General features: G+C 45.7%; 1 protein-coding gene across 1 annotated transcript; it reads left to right on the top strand.

The window, feature by feature from the left end:
• Window positions 1-724: 724 nt before the first annotated feature.
• On the top strand, window positions 725-4,675 carry LOC120685717 (probable alkaline/neutral invertase F). The gene is made up of 5 exons (XM_039967792.1): window positions 725-918; window positions 1,043-1,433; window positions 1,977-2,408; window positions 2,896-3,454; window positions 3,944-4,675. The coding sequence occupies exons 2-5, from the start codon at window positions 1,065-1,067 to the stop codon at window positions 4,237-4,239; spliced, it is 1,656 nt and encodes a 551-aa protein (XP_039823726.1). The 5' UTR covers window positions 725-918; window positions 1,043-1,064; the 3' UTR covers window positions 4,240-4,675.
• The last annotated feature ends 14,603 nt before the right edge of the window (window positions 4,676-19,278 follow it).

The raw sequence follows: 19,278 nt of genomic DNA, 5'->3' as shown, positions 1-19,278 counted from the left end.
CACAGCCCTTGTCCTCTTTGGAAAGTGTTGCTGGTCAAGCCGGAGCAGCCTATGGCCCTTTCGGGCCACGTCGGATCTTGGTCAGACTCGCCGGCCGAAGAGCAGCCTCCCCCAACGAAAGCCGCCCGCCGGCGACTAAGAAGTAAGAACGGCCCATTTCAACAAAATTTCCTTCCGAAAACACATTTTTTTTTGACGAAACATTCCAAAGCAAAACTGATAACGATTTCGTCTTATCTTATCCATCCGTAATCGTGATATGAAATCTATTTACCGGGTGATAGGATCGTATTGGTTATTTCGAAAGGTGGTATCTTTTGTACGGATCATAAACATTTCTCTGTTCAGATTGTAGCTCCACTTTCAAGAACATCTAGCACGGTAAAAAAAAGTAAATGCACGAATAGCAATTTACATGTACTTTGCTTGTGAGATCCTTTGAAACATATGTTTTTTTTTCAAATTCGCCGAGAAAAGAACTAACACTCACCTCCGAAAACTCCGAAAACACGCAGAATCCGCGTAAAACCTGCATCAAATCTGCATCGAGTTCCCAAAAGTTTGAGATTTGAGAAGATCCTCATGGTGGCTGCTCCATTTCCTAAAAGCTTTTGGCATCTGTTTACGTATAGTGTACTTAGGTTACATTTAAATAAGGTAGGAAATATTTTTTCCTTGGTTTTTGATGGGTCTTTTTAAGGCCTGGCCCGAAGCCCATCTCGTTCGTTGAGCAGCGACGGGTAGCACAGCACAGGGAATTTCTTCCTCCCCCAATTTCTGGAGGCTGTCCACCGCGCACCACACCACCACCACCCTGCGCGCCGCGCTCACCTCTCGATCCAGATCCGCCCGTCTCCGGCGGCCGCCCTCCCCGCCAGCGCCGCGCAGCGAGGACCCCTCCGGCTCTCCTTGCCACCGGTAATGCCGACGGGCCTCTTGTTCTTCTGTCCCCCACATTGTCTTGTCTGCCGCGAATCCTGAGCTGATGCAGGTTTCTCTCTTTTTTTTCCCCTCCCCTCCCTCACCGCGGGATCCCGATCAGGAGCACAGCGCGCGGGGCAGCCATGAAGCGCGTGTCGTCGCACGTCTCGCTGGCCTCGGAGGCGGAGATCAACCTGGACCTGTCGCGGCTGATCATCGACAAGCCGCGGTTCGCGCTGGAGCGGAAGCGCTCCTTCGACGAGCAGTCGTGGAGCGAGCTCTCCCACCGCCAGAACGACGGCTTCGACAGCGTGCTGCAGTCGCCCGCCTTCCCCTCGGGGGGCTTCGACTCGCCCTTCTCCATGGGCACGCACTTCGGCGGCGGCCCGCACCCGCTCGTCAACGAGGCCTGGGAGGCGCTCAGGAAGTCTGTCGTCTACTTCCGCGGGCAGCCGGTCGGGACGATTGCCGCCTTGGATCACGCGTCCGAGGAAGTGCTCAATTATGATCAGGTAGAAATCAAGTTCTGCGAAAGCAGAGGAATCTTTTTTTTTGGGAGCATTCTGGTTTCTGTTCTTTGGACAGACATCACCATGTTAGAAATCAACCAGGACTCCAGAATGTGTCTGCTTGCCTAGTTAGCTGTTTCGCTCTTTGGGTCTCAAGACATTGTTACCTTTACTTTGACCAGTTGACCTTTAGTAACTTCATACTGCCATGCCTTTTTTTTTCAGCCTATTTTGTAACACTTGTGTCATAATATGCAGTGAATCTGTCATGTAGGCTGCACATTGTTTTTCATGCACTCCCGTTCCATTCTGTCACTGTCATGACTTGTAGATTTTTACTTTAGTTCTGCCTTTTCTGAGATTACTAATTTATAAACTGGCCTTTTGTTATCTATCATTGATTCATCGTGGGACATGAGCAGTATGGAATTTAGGATCTTTGATTGCTTTGTACCTGCAATTTTCTTGTATTTCAGTTTCTGGTTGTTTTCCTTTAAAGATTTAACATCTGATGATGCTGTGCTGATTTTTACCTTGCTATTGCAGGTTTTTGTGAGGGATTTTGTTCCCAGTGCATTGGCTTTTCTAATGAACAATGAGACTGATATAGTGAAGAATTTCCTCCTGAAAACTCTTCACCTTCAGAGCTCAGAAAAAATGGTAGACCGGTTCAAGCTTGGAGCAGGAGCGATGCCTGCAAGTTTCAAGGTGGACCGGAATAAAAACAGAAACACTGAAACCTTAGTTGCTGATTTTGGTGAGAGTGCAATCGGCAGGGTGGCACCAGTTGACTCAGGATTTTGGTGGATTATTCTCCTCCGGGCATATACAAAGTACACTGGGGATGTTAGTTTGGCAGAATCACCTGACTGCCAGAAGTGCATGAGGTTGATATTGAATCTCTGCTTATCCGAAGGATTTGATACATTCCCAACTCTGCTTTGCACGGATGGCTGCTCAATGATTGATCGTCGAATGGTAGGATCATTTCACCTTGATCTAATTCATATTTATATGCATGTCAGTAGAATCAGTCCTTATCAGTTGAGGTGGCAATGGGATTGTTGGGTTCTGCATGTTCTTCTGTAATCAAGGATCATGTCCTGTTTCTTTGAACAAAATTTAGAGAGGGGTAGCCTCAGATGGTCAACGAATGCTGATGGGGTGACAGTGGTTATACATCCTAATTTTTGAGAATTTTTCTAATTTTCAAGTTTTTATGGTAGCTGCACATATTTTCATACTACATGCAACCAAATTTGAAAGGCAATATTGTACAGCCTTACAGTGGGGCAAGAAAGTGCATAGTTCTTGCAGAAGTAGAAACAGATAATACTGGCAAAAAGGGCAATCTCTAGTACAACCCTACAAATTCTCCTGTTGTTTGCTCTACTTTTGAATTACATTTTAGTTGTGGAAATGAAGATGCCCATCAGCACATGATTGTAATTACTACATTTTTCAGGGTATATATGGTTACCCAATTGAGATCCAAGCTCTATTTTATATGGCATTAAGATGTGCTCTCCAAATGCTCAAGCCAGAGGGTGAAGGGAAGGAATTCATAGAGAAGATAGGACAACGGCTACATGCACTGACCTACCACATGAGGAATTATTTCTGGCTAGATTTTCACCAGCTGAATAACATATACAGATACAAAACAGAAGAGTATTCCCACACTGCTGTGAACAAGTTCAATGTCATACCGGATTCAATCCCTGATTGGGTGTTTGATTTCATGCCATGCCGAGGAGGCTATTTTCTTGGCAACGTCAGCCCTGCTATGATGGACTTCAGGTGGTTTGCCCTTGGAAATTGCATTGCAATTGTATCATCTCTAGCTACTCCAGAACAATCAGTTGCTATAATGGATCTGATCGAGGAGCGGTGGGATGAGCTAGTTGGTGAGATGCCTCTGAAGATATGCTATCCTGCTATTGAGAATCATGAGTGGAGAATTATCACGGGTTGTGACCCCAAGAACACCCGGTGGAGTTACCACAATGGAGGATCATGGCCAGGTATTGCCTCTATTTGTAATGTGTATTTTGTGATGTTCGGGTTAATTCTTGAAAAATAACAGTCATTTCTGTATCATGTGTTTCATTAGTGATTAGAAAAGATGCATGCATATGTTAATTATTGTTCCAGAATGAAGATTGCAAGTTCATTCATCGTAAAACGGTAAAAAAGGGTATTAACTAAAATCTGTTCTGAAACTGATGACATAATGAAATTGTGTATGCACTCAATATAAAAAAAAAAATGCTTGGTCTAACACTAACAATATTCGATAACATGCAGTACTTTTCATGCTACTTCTATAAAATGGCATTTGTTAACTAGGTCTTCTGAAAACTTTTCATTTTCTGTTCATTTGCTTATCACTGCATGAGCAGAGTAGAGACAGTGCTTCACTGCTTCCTGATGTATTCTAGAGGCAAACTCAGAGCTTCTGATTTCTTCAAAGCCTATAAATATTTCATTCTTACTATTTTTTTTATCTGCAGTTCTTCTGTGGCTGCTGACAGCTGCCTGCATCAAGACTGGTCGGCCACAGATGGCAAAACGTGCGATAGAGCTTGCTGAGTCGAGGCTGCTCAAGGACGGCTGGCCCGAGTACTATGATGGCAAGCTGGGAAGATTCGTTGGTAAGCAGGCCAGGAAGTTCCAAACCTGGTCCATTGCCGGTTACCTCGTTGCCCGCATGATGCTGGAGGACCCATCGACGCTCATGATGATCTCCATGGAGGAGGACCGACCTGTGAAGCCGACAATGCGGCGGTCAGCATCATGGAATGCCTGAATGCTTGGATAGCTGTTTCTGAAAGAAAAAAAAATCCGAGTCAAAAGCTACACAGATGATTTGTGATTTGTTCAGACTACAAAAGTTCAACTTCAATCAGTTGAGCACTGTCAGTTAGGACAGAAGTGTATACCACAGAGGATCATAGGAGTTGCACAAGATTTTGCCACTCATTTTGGGTTTCTTTGGAAACAATACCAGGACTTTTGTTCAGTTTAAACCTTGATTTTGAAATAAGAAATCGCTGTTTATGCAAATGTTTCTTCTCTGTATTAGTGCAGGGTTCGTATCCAGGGGTGAGGACATTCCAATATATAAGGTTTCAATGTTTTAGAAATTTGTCAACATGTATCACAGAGTTCATTGTAGCTGCAACAGTTTAATTCCAAATTCGTCCAAAATGTCAAGAATCAGGATAGACAAGCAGTGTTCATTATATGCTCACTGTATTTTTGAATTGCAATATCAAAGGAATTTGACAATGTGTATTTTGTTTCTCGAAGAACCACAATGAGATTTTATTGAAAGCATTGCAACATGTTGAGTTAACTAACAAAATATCCTATCAAATATAATAAATTAAAATAAAATTAAAAAAACAATGGGAGAAAGGGCACAGGTGGGGCCACCATCATTAGTCTACAAACAGAGGCCTACGCATCAAGACCTTGGTTACCGCTTGCACATCCACGAGCCTACGCCTCAGTGTCTCCTGACAGCGCTGCCGGTGAGTTCCAGCTTCTAGCCTTCTAAGGCGAAAAATCAGGAACACAGAGCAAATCTGGAGTAAAAGCGGCAGCAGAATTCACCAGAAAACGTTGGGGGTTCACTGATGGATATATGATTAAACGTGACCATCAGATGCCAGATGGACGCTCCAGATGACTTGATGAAGCGGTACTCTGCTGCGCCGGTTTCTGACGAAACTGAATAGCTGACAAACTGAAGAATGGCTCATTCAGATACCGCAATTCCGGACTCAAACTTAATTGCTAATCAGCTATGCCTACATTATCAATGCTACTCCTGCACTGGGATTTCTTTATCAAAATTTCTGAAAAGGGCAGCCCGGTGCATGTAGCTCCTGCTTGCGTAGGGTCCGGGGAAGGGTCTGACCACTTAGGTCTTTTTGTTCGCAGCCTTTCCCTGCATTTCTGCAAGAGGCTAGTACCAGGACTTGAACCCGTGACCTCAAGGTCACAAGGCAACAGCTTTACCACTGCGCCAAGGCTCCCCTTCCTTTTATCAAAATTTCTGAAATTCGAGTTATTCCTCCCTGTAATGTTTGGATGCGTACTAGGAATAAAAGAAGGACTTGGCTAAATTACAACCGGCTGTAATTTAACCTTCCGCTACGGCTAGCCTATTTTGGAAACAACGTGGCCTGCTTTTTCCCTTTTTGGCAAAAAAAACTGCCACTTTTCTCTAAGGCGGGTCCACTGCTACGTGAAACATGCACTACAACACAATAAAGACAAAATAGATGACATCAGCACATGCAAAATCAATCCCAGGTTTAAAAAAACTATAATTTTACAACCGAGCATCAAAATTAAAATCCAATCACACCATTGCGTTGCCCCTAACTAAAAGATCAAAACAGGACCTCACTTCAATATGTTTCGATGATATTTTTCTCGTAGTGTTCCAAAAGTACTTTTGTTAAAAGTTGAAAGCATATCATAATAAGCTTCAAGGTAGTTTAGAATAAATGTACAAGCAAATAGAATAAATTGATTTGAAGCAAATTAGAATAAATATACAAGCAAATAAAACGGAATTATGCACTTCTTGGCAGAATTCTGCACGACACACATAGCAAATAAATATAGAAAATAAATCTACAGACCTCATTTTTACTCTCCCATAAGCAAAGCTTTGAAAAACAGCAAGCAAATTAGAACATATATAAACGTATTTCACCTATCTAAATTCTAAGCATTAACAAAGTTTCAAAACTACTACCATACATGTGATTGCCTGCTTGCCTCCATAGTTGTACTGACCAAATAAAAAGATTAGAGCTACTACAACTACTACGATGCTATTCAGGAATAAAAAATTGAGATTGAGCTACAACTACACTGCTGGTAATGACAATATGATGAACTTTCAGGCCACCAAACACTAAGATGAAGAGCATATATTGTGCCGATTCGATGAGAAATCTTGCAGATAGAAAAAAGGCACATCAGGTTTCAGGTCCTAAACATTGTTTTGTATGATTGAAACGAATAACAAGTGCAGATAATATTAGGAGTAAAAATATCAGCAAGGCTGAATACCTCTGGTAACAAAACATTACTAGTTCTATATAACCTAATTTATGATCATATTTCTGCTAATACAGAAACACATTATTGCCTAAAATTTCTGGCCATATTATTACCTAATGCACAACCATATTATTGCCTAACATAATTGCATAATTTGCCTAATCTAGAATAACATTATTGCCTAATGAAAATATATGTAGACAAAAAAATTGCAATGAATGTACTTGCTCTCACTACATACTTATTTACTTGAGCTGGTTCACATGCATATCATGTCTTCTTCATGCATTGTACTTGATCTCCCCTGCAGGATAACTTGTGAACCTGCAATGTAAGAATAGAAAAAATAAAGAGAAATTAGAGAAGAAAGAATGTTGTAAAAATTGCCCAACGATTTGCACTGTTTTGCCTTAACCTTACGATAAAATTGCTTGATGGTAGTACATTTATTTGCCTGTTCTTACTTTCTAACCTAAGTGAAACCCGAGCATTTTGCTTATGTCCACTTGCAGTTGTTGATCGAGCGGTAGCTGCAACTACTGAATTGATCTGCCTGCACAATAGAGCTAATCCAAACGAGCAAATCAAACAGCTGATAATGCACCATTTAACCAACTTACTAATTAGCCAATTCACAAGAGGTAAACTCTGAACAAAAAGCACATAACTGTTGCGGCTGTGGCTAGAGTTATTAGTTGATACGGAAACATAGAGCTGCTAGCTACTGGAATAATACAACTACAGCATGATGGCCTAACAAAGCAATAGATGATTAAATTAACAGTGCAAGGAAAAAAGCTACAGGCCACACATGGGGTTAAACAAAAAATCGGACAACTTCTAGGCAAGACCGCAAGACAACTCGAGTAACAGATCACTGTGGCAATGGAATAAATAATAGCTCATGCAGTTAAGTACCTCAATATGTCTGAACAAACCTGATAAGCTGAGTTGATTCAAAAGCTACTGTTGCTGGATGAGCTGCAAAAATAAGTTAAGTAATACCTGCACTTGTCCCTACTGATTACCCGTATGAGTTGTTAATAATCAAGTAAAAGAAAGCTGATGCGCATAGCAGTGAAAATTTAGTTGCATGGATTGGGTTGCCTAATGTTCCTTATTTATTTGCCTAATGGAGAACATTAATTTGTCGATAATAAACCACGTTATTGCCTAAAATACGAACGCATAAAAACAAACTCAATGAAAAAGAAGATCACATAAGCACCCCGCATTGGATGATGGAGGGCGCCCTTGTTGCTGCTTCTAGCCCCTTGGCACTGTAACAAGTAATCCAAAAATGGACTACACAGAGGCCAATAGGGCTAACTGCTGTGTGTTATGTGTTGAAAGTGCCCTTGCGCTATAGGTTTGGAAGGCAATAGTAACTACTGTGTGTCAACTACTGCATAAACAGCAAAAAACTATCATCATGCTACAACTAAAAATCAGTAAAATGGATCATGCTGTCATTAGAATACTGAAATCAGTAAAAGCTGCTGTCAGTAAAAATGGGATCATTGCTATCAGTGCATACAGGAAAAAATAGCAAATACTACCATCTTATCTTAGCAAGAGATAATTGCACCAAAAAGAATCAATGTTACCCTAAAAAGAGACATGTGAATACTTTAAGGAAGTAGAACACGCAAGATTAAACTTGATGCTGAACAGAAGGTTGAGAGCCTCTTTCCCTGGTAAAATTGCCTAATGAAACCTTACATTTTGCCTAATGAAATATAGAAGTTTGCCAATATAAAACCATGTTATTGCCTAGGGAGATTTTAGTACTGAGTGGGAACCAAGAGTGCTTAAAAAAGCATGAATGCTGCATTTATATAACTATTTTATTTACAAACAGATTCATACAACTAAAAAAGTGATGAAAAAGGAACACATATAAGGTGTACTTAACGAGAGACTGACTGGTGCTTAAAGATGAGGTGTTCGTTATGGTACAGATTTGTAGAAGAAAAAAACTACTGTATGGAGAATGTACCACCTCCCCCATCACAACCAGAAAAAAATCCTACTACCCACTAATTCCGAACTAGCATATGTAAAAACTACTAACAGTAAACTATCATCAGTAAACTGGTAGCATAGAGCTAGAATCAGTCATCAGTTATAACCCTTCTAAGGCTAGATTCTACCAATCAGTAAACTGCAAACATTCATAAAAAGCAGGAGAATCACTCAAAGACAAGCTAATGGAAAGAAAACACAGTGAACAACTAGTTTTTCCGTCTAGTTTATCATACCGGGAGTGGATCGGAGGTACATTGTAAGGCTTCAATGTGCTGGATGGTATTATCATTGCATTTCAGCTCTGGGGTCCGGTGAACTAAGTTGTTGACGATGTTAGCGGCCGCTTGCCAAACAAGTTCCCAACTCAGGGAGACCCTATTGCAAGTGGTATTTGTTTAGATTCAGGTCAAGGGGGTCACATAATACATTGATCCGAGGAACAAGAATATGAAATGCAAACTGAAAAATGCAAACCTGTGACAGGCGAAGAAAACAAATGAGATACTGTGTATGCACCTGAGTTGTTACTTCATGTGGAGCGTGGTGAGCATGATGTACCGGATCCTGAGGAAGCCATGGTTGACGGTCGCAGAAGTAGGCTGCGAGCGTGTCGCCTTGCTCAGTGCCAGCGAGGATGCCGGCCAGGTCCATGTGCACGACATTGGAAGTGGTGCAGGAACTTGGCCTCAACGCTCATCAGGCGCCCGTCGTTGTCAGGCGGCAGGAAGCGCGACAGGTAGCCGATGGCGTCGTGCTATTGGCCTCGGGCGACTAGGTTCCTCAGGCGCACCACGGAGGTGGCGGTGCCCATCTCGCCGGCCATCCTACAAGTGCTGGATCGGCGATCGACAACGAACCTATTAGCAGATTGCAATGATGTAATGGCTACTGCACATCCACCGATCCAAAACTAACTAATGACATGTAAGGAGTGCCCTTCGGAGTACTAAAGGACCCCTCGTTGGAAGATGAAAGTTTGAACTAGCACTGTCAAGTTTAGACAGATTCAACAAACAGTGCATCATGAAAATTGGCAACCAAGCTTCGACAAGCTTACCAAATCTACCGCAGGTTCTGGAGACTAAACCCCCAAATCCAGCAGGCAATGGAACCATGGAAGGGTGGCAACTGTCAATGGAGGAAAACAAAGAAGTAACAAGCAGCAAATCGGAACCAACCCACCTCAGGAGATCGCAGCGCGCCGGCTGCCAGCGCCACTTGGTGTAAGACGCATCGGGGCAGCCATTCTCGGAGCAGTAGGAGCCGACGTCGAGGAAGGGGCAGTCCCTGGAGTCGTAGAGCGGGTTGCCGCCGTCAGGCTGCACCCACTCCCCGTCGAACAGGTCACACTCGTCCTCATTGCCCGCCGCCGCTACCTTCCTTCTCGTTTGAGCCGCCTCAGCCGCGATGGAGACCACGCCGACCCAGAGCCTCCAGGGCGCGGCCGCCAATGCGTCGGCCGAGCAGCGGAGCGAGACGGTGCAGAGCAACGGCCGCCACGACGACCCTTGCCAGGACGGCCCTCTCGAGCGGGCCCTTGGCCGCCCACCACGCCAGGCGCTTGACCGGCGAGCCCAGCACACGGGATCCCACGACGGGGAGGGGGATGCACGCACCTGGTGCTTCGGGTCCTGGTCTTGCCCTCTTCGCCCATCCCCATCGCACCGCGCAGGCACCACCTCCACCACCTATTCAAGGTCGCCACACCTTGTCCTGATTCGCGCTTCCACACTGAAGCGTCCCCTCATAAGAGAAGACTTAAATGTGATACAAAACATCAGTCCCAGGAGGCTGATGCCACATTTATTACATCAGATGGTTCAAAACCGTACAAACTTTGGAGGACACTCGATACAGATAATGATAATTATTAACCAAGCCACAACGTAACACCAGACCGCGAACCACATAGGGTCTATCACGGGCTCAGAGTACTGCGACAGCGGAGGCATCTTGACAGGGCCGGTACCACAGGCAAGGTTGGGTGTAGAACGGTAACCCTACTCGGCGTCGTCTGAAACGAAGTCTGGGTCTTCTTCTGTAAAAAGTAAGAGTGGGGTGAGTACAAACGTACTCAGCAAGTTCAACCACACCCACGGAGGAGGTTATAACAGAATAATATGCATAGGTAAATCAAGGTTAAGGTTACGGTTTAATTTGCAGAAAAACGACATTTTAAGCAGGGGTTTATTTTACGGAAAACCTTTTAGAAATCAGTTTTTGCAGTAACACAGAATTCAGGTTTTAAAACTGCTACCGGACTCCCCGTCCGTCGTAGCACACGGCACAACTGCCGGACACAATTCCAAAACAACTCACACCAGCCCATCCCAATGAAACACTAGTTATGTGACCACACCGTAACTCGCCCAATACCGTGGGCACGGACTATTCGAATAGATTCTTAACTCTGCAGAGGTGTGCAACTTTACCCACAAGTAGGATACCACAACTCGAACACCGTCGTGTCGGTGTAGATCCCAACATAGCCATTACCCACCATAGTTAAGCCTGACTAGCCATCACGGGATGCACCAAGGGGTCATTAACCGTTCACTTCGGTATAACCGGGCATAAGTCACTCGGGGCTTATCCATTTTCCTTAGTCACCCGTTGCTCTCAGCTCTCCTGATGGCTATCACACCAACTAGTGGGATTTATGCTACGCCGTTGCCCATTCAACGGTCGAGTGGTTTGCACGATAGTGGAGTTAGGTGTGATGACACACCAACTCGGTCCTTAGACACGACAAGATGGATATCTCCCTTCTTTGCCCTGCCACACAGGCATAAGCACACCAATCGGCAGTTCACACAGAAATGCCGTCCATCCCGTCCATACTCATCTTTCGAAAACACCACTTTTATCCCATCCCACATACGCACACATTTTATTTATAAAAATAAATCATATTATGAGTAAAGTCCTAAGCGTTCTAATATCGATTAACGTCCAAGCAAAAATCAGACATTAATCTAGGTGGTCAAGGAATGGTCATCACAAATCAAGGGGTGGCTATCCAACCGTGTTTTCATGCAAGTAAATCATATGCAACTTTATAAAATAGGCCATTGGGTTGTGTTTATAAAAACTAGGACAGAAACATGCATCAAAGGATGGGATTGAACTTGCCGTCTTCAAAGCCTTCGGGGAAGTCCTGTCCTTCGGGCTCGGGGTCGCGGAACGGGTCCTCATTCACCTGCTCACAGTACTGCTCGTTGACGGGCTCTCCTTCGTTCACTCCGTGGTCTACAGCGCACACAAACCATCACACAATCAAAACACAGAAAAATAAAGATCTATCGTTGAGCTCGAATCGGAGACACATAAAATATGGAGCACAGAGTAATATTTTCGAGTGGTTTCTGATTGGCATGGCCGGAACCAAGTTAAGAGAGGCGTGGTAAAGTTTTAGGTTGATCCGAGGTCCTTTGGCGCATGAAATGATAGGTTCAAGAGGCGGTTAGGGGCTAAACCGGGATTCAGGGATGTGTTTGTAATTATTTGTGGGAGGGAAAGGACTTGATTATGATTTATGGAAATATCTGAACTGTATATAAAAAAATAGGTACAATGGTTAGTATATGATTTTATAGGAATATAGGAAAAAGAATCAATGGAATTGGAGTTTGGATGGAGGAGATATGGTTTGTATTTGGTGGCTTCTAATTAAATTCCGAAAATTGGAATTTATAGAAATGGAGTGCGTGAGTAATTGGGTGTGTGGGCGTGAGCATTTGGGCTGGGAGGCCCAGCATCCGGGGCTTTAACCCACAATTGACCAAGCCCACACGTGCTCACGAGGCAACAGAGGAACATAACAGGTCGCGTTCTTCTCCCTGGCCACGACGCCATGGCAGCATGCCCGAGCTCCCTGAGCTCCACGGGAACGGCGCTACCGGCCTCCATTCTCAAAGCCGAGGGCATGGGGAGGTAGAGGAGGACGAGGAGGTTCTATTTTGGTAGGTCCGGGCACGGGAGATGGAGGTGGGCTACGGCGGCCGCGGCGGCCATGGTCATGGCGACTGGGAGCTCGTGGAGAGCTCAGCGCAGGCAGAAATAGGGAGGGGCGTGGATTGGCGCTGGTCGAGGATGGTCGGGAGGTGCTCACCTCGAAGGGAATCGGACTAAGATGATCTGGGCGAGGAGATCGACGGAGTGGCTCTGCTTTTGGGGAAAAACAGAGGAGGCGGAATTAGAGCGAGGAGGAAGACGAGCGGCGGGATACGCAGCCTGGTGAGCTCGGTGGTGGCGTGGAGCTGCACGAGGGCTTATTTATAGGCGCTGAAAGGCGGTGGAGGCGAGGGTGCGGCGGTGCCCGGCGAGGCACGCTCTGAGCGGCGTTAATGGCGTGGGGCGGCAAGGCTCTGTGCGGGCGTCAACGGTGGGCAGGCGCGCACGGCGAGGTGACACGACGCTTCGTTGCAGGCGGCGCTGTGCCGAGGTCGCCGGCGCTGTGCGGCGTCAACGACGGTCGGCAGCGTCGTGGCGTGCGCGGTCGCGTCGCGGCGTGCCGTGCGTGCGTGCACGCGCGGGGACAGGGGCAGCAGGCGGCCGGCTGGGCAGACGCGGGGCGGCGACCCGGTGCAGGTGGCGCCGTGCGTCGTCAACGACGGCAGGGTGCGCACGGGACCGGACGAGTGCTGCGCGCGCGAGCGCGGCCAGGCGGCCGTGGCGAGCTCGAGCGTGTGGGTGCGCGCGCGCGACGTCGCGTGCGGCCGAGCGGCGGTGGGGGCTGCTCTGCAGCGCGCGAGCGGCGGCGTGGCTCGGCCACGTGGAGGTGGATGGTGCGCGAGCGGGGAGCGAGGGCGTGCAGGCGTGGCCGAGCTGGGCGATTGGCGTGGCACGGCCGTACGCGCGCGGGCGGCCGCAGCGCGGCGCTTGCTTGCGTGCGCACGCGTGGGGAAGCAGGCGCGCAGGGGCGGCGAGCAGGGTGCCGGGCCGAGCGGCGTGCGGGTGGGCCGAGCGGGGCGCGAGCGCGCGCGCCCAGGCGAGCAGGGTTCGGGCCCGGGCGGCTCAGCGCGCGCGGGAAGGAGGAAGGGGTGGGGGGGGGAGAGAAAAGAAAAGAAAAGAAAAGGAAAAGGGGAAAAGAAATGGAGGAGAAGAAAAGGAAAATGGAAAAAAGAAAAAGGGAGGGGGCGAGTGCGCGCCAGCGGCGACCGCGGCCGCGGTCGTCCACGCGCGGCGTTGGTCACGCGCGCGCGGGCCAGGGGAGGTGAGGCACACCGAGCGGGGTGGCGGGGCGGCCACGAGCGGCAGGAAGCGAGAGGCGGGGCCGAGCGTGCTCGGCAGAGGAGGAGAGGGAGAAAGGAGGGAGAGAAAAAGAGAGGAAGAGGTTCGCAGCGACGATCGCGACGGGTGGTTGCGCGTGGGCGACAAGCGACCGTGTGACGCAGGATGGGACGGCGAGGAGGAAAAAGAGAGAAGGGTTTGGTTGGCGGGAAAAAGAACAGATGAACACGTCGAATGGAATCAGGTGTTGGAAAAAAAACGGGGTTCTGGACAGGAAAAAGTTTCCGGGAATTAGGGTTCTAGGTTTTAGCGGGATTTCAAGCTCAACAATGGAAAAATAAATATTTTACCACGTGTGATTTATTTGGTGAATTTTTCAGGACGTTACACACACCTCGCCCCCTGATAGCCACCAGCCGACGGGGAAGCCCCTTAGAGCCGGGATGCGCAGATCCGCACCCAGGGACGACAGATCCGGCCCCCCGCGACCACGGCCGGTGGTGGGATGGCCGCAGCCCGGCAAGCCAATGCACCCCAACAGGAAGCACGCGCGGCTAGGGGGTGGGGGTGGGGCAGCGAAGCCGACCACGACTCGGGCGCGCGCGGATCAGGCGAGGGAGGAGCGTCCGGCGACCTGACGAAGACCGTCACCAAGACCGGCGACGAGCTAGAATCCATGGTGACCTAGGGTTTGTGGGGTAGAGTGGGAGGTAGAGAGGTAGGTGAGAGATGGGAAGAGAGAGGGGAGGAGGGGGTGGCTGGCCGGCGGCGGCGGCGGTCCGCGGCAGCTGGAGCTGGACGAGAAATGGGGGCGGCAGGAGGATGGAGGGGTGAGTGGAAAATTTAGAGAGAGGGGGAGTCGAAATCAACCGACAGAAGGGTGGAGAGGAGCAGCAGAAATGAATCGGCACGATGCCAGAGGTGCGCCCTCTAATTAATGATGGTTGACGGATCGAGCCGACCGTTTCAGTGAACAAAATTACGACCGGTTGGAAAGAAGTTATTACCATAAAAGAAAGGAGCTAAAATACAGAAGTTTAAGAAACTGGATTTAGCCAGTCGTTAATCTTTGGGAACCATTTTTTTAATTCATGCTTTTATGAACTTACTGTAACCAATATTAGCTTATACAACAGGGATAATTATTGGACGCAAATTAATTATTTTAAGAGATTTAGCAGTAGTAAAGATAAAAACCAATGGATGGTGTATAAATATCCAGTCAACAGAGTTTAAGTATTGGGCACAAATCCTTTTAGAGATTTAGCAGTAGTAACGTCAAAAACCAATGGATACTAAATATAGAGTTACATATAGAGCACAGATCCGATTTCAGCTTCTCTTCTCCTTTCAGGGCCTATTCGAAAGAGAATCCAGGACCTCTGAACCCAATTCCTTCGATTCAGAGATTTAACAGTAGCAACGTTACAAACCAATTGATGCTAAATATGCTTTCACCCGAGTAAATTCATGCTAACTCCCCATTCACCAGACTTAATGGATGCTAATAAATCTCCATTCACCAGAGCCCACCCATTGGCTGTTGGGCCGGTAGCCCAGTCGGGGTGGGGGCGAGGCGTGGCGCGGCTGGGCCAGTTGGCCGGCCCGCCCGTCGGTTTTTGGGCTTTAAGCCCTTTAAGTTTTCTCCATTTATTCATTTCTGAGTTTTAGTTTTCAGTGTTTTAGTTCCTAAATTCATATGAGCTCTTAATGAGTTTTATTTTGACCATGTTTACACTGAAAATTATGAAAATTTTTATGAGTTACTATTCTGAGTAAATGAAACCAACGTGAATTTTATTCAGAATTGTTTAAGATTATTTTAAGCATTTATTTAATTTCTGACCAACGTTGTTATTAAATAATTTCCATAAGAATTAAAGTTTAAATTTAAGTTTATTTTGCTTTTGCCCAACGGTGATGCAAAATTAAGTTTTCCGCTGCGTTCATTATGCTAAGTTTATTTTGTTTCTGCCCAATGGTGATGCAAAATATTATTCATGAGTTAAATAAGTGTTTAATTTGTTTCTACCCAACGGTGATGCAAATTACTTTGTTTATGTTTTAATCTGACCAACGCTGATTAATTCATTTATTTATGTTGTCATTACTGATTAAATTCTTGTTTATTTGTTCATACTCAGATCCCACTCCCGCCAGCATCATAGCTTATGTCAATGGTGTGGAGAAGCTGTCTGGTGATAACTTCGCCAGATGGAGCCGTGAGATCCATCTGATTCGGGTGATGATGGATAAGGACCACTCCATGAGAGACCCAGCTCCTGTAGCACCAGTTGCACAAGGGACTGATGATACATCCCTTGCTAAGCGCACTGCTACTTATGAGAAGGAGAAAGAGCGTTGGGAGCACTCCGACAGAGTGGCGCTCATGGTCATGGACTTGACCATCAGCCCCACAATCAGGGGAGCGCTTGAGAAGGAGCCTAAGAATGCTAAGAGCTTCATGACTAACATTGAGACGCACTTTTAAGGGCTCTGCAAAGGCCGCATCTAGTACTCTCTTGTCTCAGCTCATGAATACTAAGTACAACGGGCAAGGCAATGTCAGAGAGCACATTATGGGGATGGTCAACATGAGGGATAAGCTTCAGGTCCTCGATTGTCCCCTTAATGATGCTACATTGCTTCACCATGTTATGATCTCACTCCCACCAGCCTTTGAGACCTTCAAGGTAAACTACAATGGTAGTGATCAGAAGTGGGACATAACCACTCTCGTGTCTAAGTGTGCACAAGAGGAAGAAAGGCTTCGCGCTCAGAACCCTAATTTCATCAACCACGTTAAACAAGGTGGTCGAAGAAACAACAACAACAGGGTTTCTCGCTCTAAGAAAGATAAGAAGGGTAAGAAACCGTATGATGGTCCTAAGCAAGATGGCTCCTCCTCTAAGACATTCAAGTGCTACCATTGTGGCAAAGAAGGCCACATCACTAAGGACTGTGAGGAGTTTAAGAAGTGGTGCATTAAGAAAGGTAATGACGATATTATTTCTTTAGTCGATGAGTCCTTTTATGCATATTTTCCCATAAGTACTTGGTGGATTGACTCAGGTGCCACTGTTCATGTTACTAATTCCCCACAGGGATTGTCTAGCGTGTAGACTATAAGAAGGGGGACCCGAAGTCTCAGGGTCGCTAATGGAGTTGAAGCGGAAGTGGAGGCCATTGGGACTCTTCAGTTAGAGCTTCACGACGGCTTCACACTTCGCCTATTAGATGTCCTTTATGTTCCGTCCATTCAGAGAAACTTAATTTCTATTTCTAAATTAGATCGTGATGGATTTTCGTGCACATTTGGGAACAATAGATGTGTAATAAGATGTGATGGTGACTTAATTTGTTATGCACCTTTGCATGATGAGCTTTATTTATTGTCCTAAAGTAATATCTCTGTGATGAATGTAAGCAATGTCAACCATAAGCGCAAGAGAAGTAATGAGACTTCGTCAAAATTATGGCACTCACATTTAGGCCATATTTCGAAGGGGAGAATGGAGCGTCTCATTGGAGAAGAGATACTCCCAAAACTAGACTTCTCTGACTTAGATCAATGCGTTGATTGTATTGAGAGAAAATTTGCAAAACAAATAAAAAAGGATGGAGCTAAGCGTAGTTCAGGATTATTAGAATTAATTCACACTAATATCTACGGTCCATTTAATGTAAGATCAGTGGATGGATTTAGTTACTTCATTACATTCACTGATGATTTCTCTTGTTATGGTTATATTTACCCTATAAGAGAAAAGTCTGAAGCACTTGATAAGTTTAAAATCTTCAAAGCTGAAGTAGAAATTCAGCATGAGTTGAAGATTAAAGTGGTAAGATCAGACAGAGGGGGTGAATATTATGGGAGACATGCTATATATGGACAAATCCCCAGTCCCTTTGCTAAGTTCCTTCAAGAAAATGGAATAGTAGCTCAGTATTCCACTCCTGGCGAACCTCAGCAAAATGGTGTTGCTGAGAGAAGAAACCGCACTCTAATGAACATAGTGCGCAGTATGCTCAGCAACTCTACTTTGCCAGTGAGTCCGTGGATGGAAGCGCTAAAGACTGCCACACACATAAGTAATCGTGTTCCTAGTAAATCAGTCCGTAAGACTCCTTATGAACTTTGGACTGGTAGGAAACCCAGCATGAATTATATGCATGTCTGGGGTTGTGCAGCAGAGGCGAAATTATTTAACCCATCTCTTGGAAAATTAGATCCTAAGACAGAAAGCTGCTACTTCATTGGTTATCTGGAAAAATCAAAGGGATATAAATTTTATTGTCCTAAGGGTACCACTAAGTTTGTTGAGACAAGGCATGCTGTCTTCTTAGAGGAAAACAGATGCGCTGAGCCTAGGCAAATTAATCTTGAGGAAATGCGGACTAATGACCCCACTCTGATGACTCAAAATTATTATGTGCCTATGACTCAATTTACAACAGCACCTCAGGTAGCCGTTCCTCCAGAAGTTAGTGCGGAGAGAACAACTGCCGTAAGTGAGCATCAGAATGTGCCTGTAAATAATGAGCATCAAAATGAAATTGTGGCAGAACCTGTTGAGCAACCACAGGATCAGACTGCTAATGGGACACAAGAGGCACAACAAGAGCATATAGCTGAGCCTGTTCCTATAACAGAACCACAACCTCTAAGAAGATCGACACGAGAAAGGAAATCAATTATCTCAGAAGATTTCGTGTACATGAGTGAAGGACACGATATGGGAAAAGTTGATGATCCTAACTCGTTTAAGGAAGCGATGAGTAGTGAATACTCCCACAAGTGGATTGAGGCCATGGAAGAAGAGCTGAAATCCATGAGCACAAATAAGGTATGGGACTTAGTAGAAATTCCTGAAGGAGCTAAGAAAGTAGGTTGTAAGTGGGTCTACAAAACTAAGTATGACTCCAAAGGGAAAATCGAACAGTTCAAAGCAAGACTTGTGGCTAAGGGATTCACACAGAGAGAAGGAACCGATTATACAGAAACCTTCTCGCCTGTTTCAAAGAAAGACTCGTTCAGGATCGTTATGGCTCTAGTAGCTCATTTTGATCTCGAGCTACATCAGATGGACGTTAAGACTGTGTTCCTTAACGGTGATTTGCATGAGAATGTATACATGGCGCAACCGGAAGGTTTTGTTATGGAAGGCAAAGAACAGTTAGGATGCAAACTAAAGAAATCCATTTATGGATTAAAACAAGCATCCAGACAATAGTACCTTAAATTTGATGAAGTAATTAAGAAATCAGGCTTCGTCGAAAATGTAGTGGACAACTGCATATATATTAAGATCAAGAGGAGCTCTTTTATTATCCTCGTACTTTATGTGGATGACATCCTATTAGCTAGCAGTGATAAGAACTTGCTGTATGAGACAAAAGGATTTCTCTCATCGAACTTTGACATGAAGGATCTTGGTGATGCCTCTTATGTTCTAGGCATTGAGATACACCGAGACAGGTCCAAGGGTGCATTAGGACTATC

This window comes from Panicum virgatum, chromosome 8N (genome assembly GCF_016808335.1).
Source record: "Panicum virgatum strain AP13 chromosome 8N, P.virgatum_v5, whole genome shotgun sequence".
Taxonomy (NCBI): Eukaryota; Viridiplantae; Streptophyta; class Magnoliopsida; order Poales; family Poaceae; genus Panicum; species Panicum virgatum.
Note: the sequence above shows the minus strand (reverse complement) of the source record. Positions and strands in the feature narration are given on the sequence as shown.